Source organism: Microtus ochrogaster, chromosome 4 (genome assembly GCF_000317375.1).
Source record: "Microtus ochrogaster isolate Prairie Vole_2 chromosome 4, MicOch1.0, whole genome shotgun sequence".
NCBI lineage: Eukaryota > Metazoa > Chordata > Mammalia > Rodentia > Cricetidae > Microtus > Microtus ochrogaster.
The window spans coordinates 41,964,633-41,975,384 of record NC_022011.1 but is presented as its reverse complement, the minus strand read 5'-3'; the positions used below and the strand labels follow the sequence as shown (position 1 = coordinate 41,975,384).

Here is a 10,752-nt window from a genome sequence, read left to right as displayed (position 1 = left end):
TGCCCTGAGCCCCTCCCGCATCTGCCCTGAGCCCCTCCCGCATCTGCCCTGAGCCCCTCCCGCATCTGCCCTGAGCCCCTCCCGCATCTGCCCTGCCTCCCTCCCGAAGTGTGAGCATTCAGGCAGGGGCTCAGTGTCACACAGCAGAAATCCGATCTTCATCCCGGGTGGACCCAAGGCTGGGCTACAAGGGCTGGCACAGGTGCCAGGAAAAAGGGTGAAGGCAGAGAAGAAAGAGTGGACACAGGGGGAGGCCCAGGGACCTCGGACACTCACCATGCTGTATGTCCTTCCACAGGACCCAGTATTTGGAATTATCTTCAAAAGTTACAAGGCAGCTTTGCTTAGGACTGCTGACCTGAGACAGGAGAGGGGCGGCATGAAGGAACAGCAGGGAGGGGCGGGTCTTCCTCCAAATCCTGTGCTTTGTGCTTCTGAAGACAGGTAGGCCAGGAGAGACGGGCACTGTTCTCGCCACCTTGGAGTAGGGCCACCAGGGACAGGGTGACAGTTGTATGGGCATGTTTTTAAGAGCGGAACAGGCTAGTGTGTCACTCATGTCCTCCTAGTCTGGTGGTTTGTTTAATGTTTCTAGAAAACCTGCTGGGACATGCTGGCTCCTGAGGACGGAGCCTGCGAAGCCAGGCTCTGGTTCCTTCCACTTTCAGCTTCGAGGAATGAGGGACAAGGAATGGACAGAATGGCCCTGACCTGGGCCTGCGGCGGGGAAGACTCACCCTCTTGATCTTGCCGAGGTAGTACAGCCCGTCCGTCCACCGACACAGTACATACTGTCCCTCTGTCAGTTTGGACATCAAGTCTTTGAAGTTCTTTTTGGTTTTAGACAGGGTCCCCTTGTTAGGGAGGTGACTGGTGGCACCATAGGCTTCTCGAGTCCCTGGTTCCAGAGCTTGAGTCTCCATCAGTTTCTGCTGACACCGGGAGAGAAAGAAGAATTCCACTACCTGTCCTAGGAGGCGGAGGCCTTGTCCTGTATGCAAACCCTCTGGGCTCAGCTCGGAGGGAGCAAGCACTTAAGACTTCAAGTCTCCCCTGAATGTGTTCAGAGAAAAGCCCACCTAGCAGTGAAAACTTTTGGGGTAGCTTGGGAACAGGTGTGGCAAAGCCTTCTGTAAACACCACCCCCCATCTCTGTTCTCAGCTATTTGATGATTTCATAGACATTTAAACTTGCCCATGCTTTTGTCCACATGCACAGTGGCCATACCAGCCCAACACATCAGAAGACTTCTCCAGCCAGCGGGCTGCCACAACAGCTTCTGGTACAGTGGCCTGAGCATCCCTGCCAAGTGTCCTGCCCTCTCTCCCAGCATGCCCTGCTTTCAGTTCTGCCCTCATCTTTTTCCATCAATTAATTCACCTTTTCCAAGCCTATTTCTTGAGCCCGTTGCTTCATACTGCCTGGCACCTGGAGTGAGGAGTCCCCAGGTTACCCTGGTTTCCCCAACCTGAATCTTTCAGAAAACTTATGGTTCCCCAAACCTTAACTGGTGTTCAGCCTTATTGCCTTCTCCCCTCTGTGGGCTCACCTGGCACCATACCCCACCATACATACTCTCTTCGGGTCAAACTCGGCTTCCCTATGTTGCAGTGTGTGGGGTCGGTGGGAGTGGTCCTGCTCTGGTTCCCTCTCTCTGCCTAGGTGCTGGGCACCTGGTGCCCGGCCTGCTGACAGAAAGACAGCTTTGAGTGTGTTTTCATGTGAGTGCCTCTTCAGAGACTGCAATGACACTGTGTGGCAATATGCCAGTCCGTCTGTGAGACTAAGTACACGTGTGGTGTGAGGGGCCCTGGGGCAATGGAGTCAGGGTGTTGGCTGTCCAGATAGCGGGTGTCTACCTCCTTCTGTTATCTCCTTCCTGTCTTTTACTCCTGGGCAGAGGCACAAGCACCAGGTAGGGACTGTAGTCAGAAATCTTGCCCTCTTCCTTGGCACTTGGCTCTTAGGGCGCTGGGAGGTCCCTACTTGCTCTGGCTGGAGCGGGACCGGCCTCGGCAGGTTCACAAACTGACATTTCCTCCCCCTCTGAGCTTTTGGGGGCAGGCCGGGTCGCTGCGCCCCCGAGGCCGGGCTGGGCCCCCGGGTAGCGGCCCCCCCACCCCGCCTCCATCCTCCTGGAGCGGGCCCCCGCGGGCTGTGATTGGCTGATTCAAACCCATCGCCACAGAAATGCTTGTTTGCGGGTTCCCGTCGGCGTCCAGTTCAAATCCGCGGCACTGGGCGCGCGGGGCCGGGCGGGGGCAGGAAGCGCGGATGATTCATGCGCCGAGGCCGCTCCGGGGCGGCCGTTGGCTTTTTAAAAGGGTGTTCTGAGGGTGGGGGGAGGACAGCTTGCAGCAGTGTCCCCTTCTGCTCCAGGCACTCCTTTCCTCAGTTGTTCCAACTGCAAACTTTCCCCGCTCCCAGTCCGTCCACAGCCTGACTTTGGACGTGAGCAAAATACCTAATGCCCTCCTATCCTCCCCTCCACAGCTTCGTATGGAAAAGAAAAGACTCGCGGCCACAAACGGAGACCTGTCACCCACACCCTGCTGTGGGCTGGGGATGTGGCTGGGATTCCCGCTGCCCTGAGGGTACCGCTCGGTCTCCATCTCCGTCCCCATCCCACAAGCGCGCAGCTCCAGAGGACTCCACCCCCGCCCAGGGATTGAAGGACTCAACCTAGTACCGAGAGGTTTCTAGAAGAGGGGTAGTGTGCAAGGATTGAAGCGTGAAACGCGGAGTCTCCCGGGGCGCCCACGGCGCGGGACTTACCGCGAGGCAGCGCATTCGCCGGTCCCACTTGGAGTCTGGCCACCAGGCACATCGGCGGCGGCGGTGCGCTCGGCCCGAGGCTGCCTGGCCGAGTGTCCGCCCGTGGGGCCGGGGTAGGGGTCTCGGCGGGGGCGGGGCGGGGCCTGGCCGAGTGTCCGCCCGTGGGGCCGGGGTAGGGGTCTCGGCGGGGGCGGGGCGGGGCGGGGGCGCCGCGGGGAGGAGGGGACGCGGAGAGGGAGGGGCCGGTGAGCTCAGGAAGGGGCCCCCAGGGCGCGGGGCGCCATCTTTTTCACGTTTTCCCGCGAATTATTGACGTCCCCGCTTATGTAATTAGCAGGGGCCGCACCGGCTTCGCCATTGGAGCCCGTGGCCGGCGGGGCCCCGCAGCGCCTCCCGGGGCCGCCCCCGCGCAGCGAGCCGAGCTGGCACACGCGGAAACTCAGCTGCACAGAACCACGGCTGGGCAGGCGTGCGCACACCACACGCACAGAGTTACACCCAGACCCTGGATGACCCGGACAGGTCGCCCAGCGCCTTGATCTTACAGCACCAATATCCCAATCCACCTCCGGGAGACCAGGGCAAGCCTCAGAGAACCAGACACACTCAAAATGACACTGTCCCCTCAGCATAGGCTCCCGCGGAACCACGTGTAAGGCACATAAGTCAGCAAGGATAGAGCGCCGACACAGTAACCACAAGACCCACGCAGACATGCCACCCACGCACTGCAGAGATACAATGCAAAAAAGGCAATCACATACACCACGTGCACAAACACAGCACTTAGGACAGATCTTGTCGATAGTCTCGACAAGACAGAGTGTTCCCATCCAGACTCACTCTTGGCGCCAGGGTTGGAGAGAGTGCTGGCTGACACCCCTCACCCACATCCCTGCCTTCAGTCTGAAGTGCCTATTGCACCTGCTACCATGGTGCCTGCACACACCCCTGCCGAGTGAGGGCATTCATGGCAGCCTTCCCTGCTCATCGTCCCGTGGCCCACATTGGCCTCCTGCTCCTTGGATATTGGCAGTGCAGCCTGAAGCTCCTGTCTGCCTCTGTCCCCTAGCTTGAGATACAGGAGTCCTCTTCCAGCCTTCCTCATTCCCCCTCATCCCCTAGTATTCCTGCTCCTCCTGTCTTACTGCCCTCATTCTGGATCTTTGACCCACCCCAGAACCTAGTTATCTGAGAAACTGTCTTCCTTTTGCTGAGTCTGGAAAGGAAGTTGGTAGCAATCCCATCAGACAGGATCTTCCAGTCTAGGAAAACCAATTCAAAGGCACCTACATTTAGTCACTTTCAGTAGAGATAACACCCGTCCGTCCAGGATGCTCACAAGCGCCTCTAGGCTGGCCAGCAGCACCTTTAGGATTCCAGGGGCAGAGATAGTGGAGGAAGCGTGTCTCTGCAGCTCACAGGCTGGCGCCACCCATCCCTGGGTGTGAGACCCTGAGTGTGTCACTTCAGCTGTTGGGAAGGTTAGGGAGCACAGTATGCAAAGCCCCTGTCAGTCCATGGGCGCGCAGAAGGGGAATAGTGTGCTTGGTCAAGAAATATGTACTCACCCTCTGTTCCCTTGCATAGGGTACGACTCTGGGCTTAGGGCACACAGGTGAGTAAGAGAAATAGGGCCTGCATTCTGGTGTTGGGGCAACACATTTATGTAAAAAGAAGATCTGGGCATGGAATTAGGGAATTCTTGCCCCGAAGCCAGCCCTGCTTCTGAGCTGAGAGATTGTGAGTGAGATAGTCCCCACGGTTTATGCGCCATATTTTTTTCTAATCAAAGGTGGTGGCAACCTCTTGCCTCACAGGGCCGTTGCCCCAGTAGAGGTTGATACAGGAGCAGGTGCTTTGGTAAATTACAAAGAGGCCTTGTGCGAAATGAGAAGCAAGAAGGACGAGGCAGGACACTGTAACGCCACAAGAAAGGCGTGTCAGTCACTGTGATTTAGAGGCTTAGTTTCTGGTAGGATGTAGGAATAGGGAGGCGCGTGCTTCAGGAGGAGGGAATCGAATGGACTGGCACACACAAAATTTAAAAATCCACGTTAAAAAGTGAGCAGTGAGCCGGGCTGTGGTGGTGCACACCTTTAGTTCCTACACTTGGGAGGCAGAGGAAGGCGGATCTCTGTGAGTTCCAGGTCAGCCTGGTCTATAGAGTGTGTTCCAGGATAGTCAAAACTTCATGGTGAGACCCTGTCTTAAAGAAATCAACTAACCAATCAATCAATAAATGATCAGTGCTTGCTTAGGCAGTATATAGACTAAAATTGGAATTACACAGAGAAATTTAGTATGATCCTTGTGCAAGCATGACATACAGATTCATTATCACTCCACGTTTTTCCCATAAGAATGCTGTTTGCTAGGGGCCTGGAGAGATGGCTCAGCAGTTACAGCACTGGTTGCTCTTCCAGAGGACCCGAGTTCAATTTCCAGCACCCACAACAAGAACTGTCTGTAACTCCTGTTCCAGGGGATCTGACATCCTCACAGACATACATGCAGATGAAACACCAATGCACATAAAAAAATAAATAAATTATTTAAAAAAGAATGCTGTTTGCTGCAATTCTGTGTTCTTTGCTTGTTTTTTTTTTTTAAGGGTTGGTTGTTGATGTTGAAAAGCCTGAAATAAAACCGATTTAAAATTTAAGACCAGGAAAAAGATATCAACAGATCCTTCCCCAAAGAGGAAACCCAAATGGCCGAGATGACCAAAAATATAAAGAGATGTTCAACTTCATCAGCCATGTGGGAGATGCAAATGAGAAGGGCCATATTGTGGCATCATCTCATGTCCCCAGGGTAGCAAAGAGTTAACATCTGCCTGTCTCAGAGAGTGGGGGTAGTTAGGGGGCAGTGCCAGGGCCTCTTAGGTTCTGCTGATGGGGATGTCAATCGCTAGGACTTTGGAGACCTGGTGGAGTAACATCAAGTGGGATTTAAGATATGGGTACTTCCAGTTTAATGGTACTCAACATATAATAGCAAACAAACAAAAATAGAATTATATTCTAAGACAATGGACCCTAACATACATACATACATACTAGGGACAGATGAGCAGGGAGGTAGGTAGGTAGCCTGGGATGGAAAATGTCCATTTGTTCATTTAAACCTGTGAGGACTGCACTGTGCATAGCTTTAGTGATAGTCAGGGAGTGTAGAGGTATTAACTATCTGTGGGCAATGAACGATACCGGACTGGGTGTGTGTGTGTGTGTGTGTGTGTGTGTGTGTGTGTGTGTGTGTGGCCTGAAACTGGAAAGAAGCACAAAGAGGGTTTAATCAGATCTGTACGATTTCTTTCTTAGAAAAGACCAAATATGTCCAAGTATGAGGATGTGACGGAGCTGGTGACTGGCCTTTGGTCATCTCTGCTTATCTCCTTCCCAGCCTGCGGCTCTCCCTCTGCTTCTGGACTTTTCCTCCTGGAGGGAAGAGGGAGTGACTAGAAGCCTTGAAGCCTACAGGACCCGGGAAGTTCATGAAAATGAGAAGATCTGCAACCTCTGCCCCTCTGTAAGGTCATAAAAATAGTAACGAAGGGAGCCGGGGAGCTGGCTCAGTGAGTTAAGCGTGTGACAGGCAGGGAGGCTATGACTTCAAATGCCCAGAGCTCACACAGAAGCTGAGCACAGTGGTTTGCTTCTGTAACCACAGAACTCAGAGTGGAGACAGCAGACATGGGGACTCACTGGACACCTAGTCCAGCTGAAACAGCAAGCTCCAGGTTTGGTGAGAGAAAAAAAAGTGTTCATGTCTCCCAGGGAAGAGTTACAAATAATCTGGTCACTGTGAAGATGTGAAGCACCCAAGACCCCAAGGAAGTAGAGGAGGACATCTGACATTGACCTCGGACGTGTGTACACACAGGCAAACATATTTGCACACATATGACTAAACCATCCCAATGTAGTAAACCCTATCTGGAGAGAGAAGACTTAATGAAGCTAACTGCAGGGCGGGGAGATCTAAGGGAGGAGATTTAGTGAGCTGTCACTCATAATGGAGTGGACATTTTGGTGATGTAGGTTGTCACCCTGCTACAATTAGTGGCAATAAACCCATTGGTTCACAGCATAGGCTAGAATGGAATTGATTCTTTGGTCTCTTCATTTGGGGCGAATAGGTGTTTGTTCAAGTCTCCTAGGAAAGACGTACATTCCACGTTTGGAACATCTGGTCATCATCAAGATGGGCACAGGAGGTCCTGAGATGATTGCGAATGTGGAGGCTTGGGATGCAGTGCCACTTAAGTGTGCAGGGTGGTTAAGGCCACAGCTCCTCCTAGGTCTGCCATCAGTTGCCTTTCTCTTTTAAGACTTGTCACAACTTAGTGAGCCAAGCTTGACAGATGTCAGGGAGAGGGTGGAGGGTTACAGTGGCAGGGGCACATACATACACACGCACGCATGCACACACATGCACATACAAGTACACACATATGTGCACACACGCACACACAATGCACACATGCGCATGCACATACACACACATGCACGCATGCGTGCCTGCACACACACACACATGCACGTGCATGCACACATGCACACCCATGCATCACACCAGGACATGCTCCATCCCCTCAGCTGTACCTCCTCTTTACTCATCACTGCCCCTTTTATATTTGGTTAAGGAAGATGGAGAAATGTGCAAGCCACCGGCGATGGTCTCCATCTTACACTTAAATCACTTTTCCTGGAATGCAGTGCACAAATCTTAACTCGCTTGTTTCAGCACACAGTCACTAACTTACTTTGAAAAAAACATCATTTTGTTTCAGAACCCTTTACTCAAGTCCTAAGCAATATCCATGAAGGTTCTATATGAAATGAACACATTTTACACAAATATTGGATATTATGGTCATTCAGTCTATGGAAATAATTATCATGCAGGTGACTAGTTAGATGGGTCTGTGTTCTGTGTCTAAATTTGGAGGTCAGTTTAGAATGGTTTTATCATGGAGGTGTTTTCTCCTTCCTTCCTTCCTTTCTTTTTTTTCTGCTTTTTGAGACAGGTTTCTCTGTGTAGCTTTGGAGCCTGTTCTGGAACTCACTCTGTAGACCAGGCTGGCCTCGAATTCATAGAGATCCACCTGCTTCTGCCTCTCAAGTGCTGAAATTAAAGGTGTGCACCACCACTGCCTGGCAGGTGTTTTCAAATTATAGTAGAAAACATGGCCATTAACACTATTTGAAAATGAGTGGGTTGGCGGGGTCAGCCTGTGACCTGTTGAAGTGCCTGTGGCCTTGCTTAGCTGCCAAGCCATAAACACTTTTTACCTGTGGCTTTTGTGGGTAAATAAAAGAAGTCAAGTTGTCGATTCCTGTAGAAAGGGAACCTTTGCCAGCTCATGGAGCTGGAACTGCTGCTACCCCACCCCCACGTCACTATGGAATACAGTCTCTCCATCTGTTAAAAATGAATTGGTCCTATCTGATTGGCGGTGCCTTTAATTCCAGCACTCAGGGGGCAGGGACATGTGGATTTCTAAGTTCTAAGACAGCCTGGTCTACAGAGTGAGTTTCAAGACAGCCAGGGCTACATGGAGAAATCCTAGCTCGAAAAACCAAAACTAAACCAAAATAAAACAAACAAAGAAAAAATAGTTGTCTTTCATATCTACTTTCAACATTCAACCGTCAGTTCGCGAGCCATGCTGTGGACACTTGTCTGTTGGGATCTTGGGTGTGCTATAAAGATAAAGTTCAACCAATGGCCTCAAGTTGTCCCTGGCCCAGAGCTGGTGTGGGGAGAAGCAGGACAGATACATCAGTAGGTAATTGCTAGAGATGGGGTCAGATAAGCAGGCTGGCTTTGAGCACACAAGAATGACTTCCTGTATTCTGCTCCCCTCCCCCAGTAATTGAATCATTTGATCCTGTGACCTTGGTCCTTGTGTCTCTTTTATGGGATAACCTGAAACAAATACTTAACTAACCAGGGTTGCTCAGTGGTTAAAGTTTAGAACAAATGTGTGGTTTTCTGTCATTCATCATAAATCATCTCACGTAAATACTTGACCTGTTCTAACTTTAAGTTTTATATTTGATCTCTCTCTCTCTCTCTCTCTCTCTCTCTCTCTCTCTCTCTCTCTCTCTCTCATGGTTTTACAAGACAGGGCTTCTCTGTGTTACAGCTCTGGGTGTTAGACCAGGCTGGCCTTGGACTCATAGAGATCTGCCTGCCTCCGCCTCCCAAGTGCTGGGAATAAAGGCGTGTGCCACCACTGCTATGCTTTGTCTTCTTGTTTTTATGGTGTGTTGTCCCATTTTGATCTTGAGGAGATGGAAATTGAGGTTGTTATAGGAATTTAGCAGAATCTTTGTATCAGGACAGACATCAGAATGAAGAGCTGTTTTTGGTAGTGCTCTGACCTTGAAGAATCCTTGTGGAAAAGCAGTGATTGCCCAGCTGAAGGGGCTTTGCAGCCACCTCACCTCCTGACTTTGGTCACGAGAAGCCTCAGGCACACCAGAAGCTTTTGGTATTATTGTGTATTGCAAGCGACACATCATAAAGGTCTAGAGGCGTGGGGGGCAGCGTGTGGCGCTCTCCTTCAGAAAGACACGTAAATTGGGGTTAGGGACCTTGGTACTAGGAAACGCTTTGTGTAACTGTCAATAAAATAAGCCTTTTTATGGTTGTTTGGGGTTCAGTCCTTCAGAGAAAATGGACCTGCTTGCTGCCACACAGAGCTTAAAATTTCATCTTGGAGTACCAACCTGGGCCGCACAGAACACCCGACGAAGCAAAGTTAAGCCATTGAGCCCAGGGCCTCCTCCCCAGCCCTTAACGTGTGGCCTGCCTCAACGAATGTCCATTTGCAGCCTAGGACACCTTTGATATTATGGTATTTCACCTACATGCTGTCTCACCCCACGCCCACAGCTGCAGGGTGAGCAAGGCTGCAGGAAGGCAGAACTTCCTCACCTGTGGCTAAGGAAGCTACGTGACATATTCACAATCACACAGATGGACGTTAGACATGGCCACTGGGGCCAGGGAGCTAGCTGAGAGGACCTCCCATGTCAGCTTCTAAGTCCCCATTTTCATGTGGGGGAACTCTCTACTAGAGGCTCCTCATGGACAGCAAAGCAGGGAAGACTTTCAGGCTGAATGGGAAATCAGTGCAGAAGCCAGATCTGCTGGCATTGTCTTGTCAGCTCTCAGGCAGTCCCTGGAGCCTTTTCTTTTAAATTATTTTTACGATTTAGTTAAAATATAATTATATCACTTTCCCCTTTTCCTTTCTTCCCTTCCCCCTTCACCTCTTCCTAAGTTCCCTCCCCCTACTTTTTTGAGGTCTCCCCCATCTCTGAAGTCGATCCCTCTTCTTCTCCAATCAGTATTGTTACATATATATGTAGATGCAACATATGTGTGTGTGTTTATATACGTGTGCACAAATATATAAATATATAATCTGCCGAGTCTTTTTGATTGTTTGTTTTGTTGTTTTTTTCAAGACAGGGTTTTTCTGTAGCTTTGCAATCTGTGCTGGAACTCACTCTGTAGACCAGGCTGGCCTTGAATTGGCATAGATCCTCCTGTCTCTGCCTCTCACATGATGGGATTAAAGACCTGGTGGCCCAAGTCTGTTTTCGTTGTTTGTGTGTGTGTGATTTCAAGGCTGACCACTTTGTATTGGACACAAATTAAGGGGTTCCCCCTGGGAGAAGCTAACTCTTCCTCTTTCTTTTTTTAATCTAATGTGTATAGGGTTTTGCTTGCACATGTGTCATGCCATGGAGGCCAGAAGGCAACAGGTGAAAGAGCAGTCACACTTTTATCTGTTGAGCCACCTTTCCAGCCCCATCTAGTCTTTCTACCACCAATGTTTGTTTTAAAAATTCTGTGGTTAGCCGGGCGGTGGTGGCGCACGCCTTTAATCCCAGCACTCGGGAGGCAGAGGCAGGCGGATCTCTGTGAGTTTGAGGCCAGCCTGTTCTACAAGA

The 10,752-nt window shown here is 50.9% G+C and overlaps 1 protein-coding gene and 1 non-coding gene across 2 annotated transcripts in view; one reads left to right on the top strand and one right to left on the bottom strand.

Moving 5' to 3' along the window:
• Positions 1-2,890, bottom strand: part of Phf19 (PHD finger protein 19) — a 19,457-nt gene extending 16,567 nt beyond the window's left edge. The window contains exons 1-3 of the mRNA XM_026789663.1: positions 2,777-2,890; positions 738-932; positions 277-358 (exon numbers count right to left, since the gene is read on the bottom strand). Coding sequence (XP_026645464.1) covers positions 277-358; positions 738-932; positions 2,777-2,791 — 292 coding nt within the window. The 5' untranslated portion in view covers positions 2,792-2,890. The remainder of the gene's footprint in view (positions 1-276; positions 359-737; positions 933-2,776) is intronic.
• A 2,135-nt stretch (positions 2,891-5,025) lies between these two features.
• Positions 5,026-5,131, top strand: LOC113456029. Its single transcript, XR_003376917.1, has one exon. It is a non-coding gene; the product is annotated as a U6 spliceosomal RNA (small nuclear RNA).
• Positions 5,132-10,752: the final 5,621 nt, after the last annotated feature.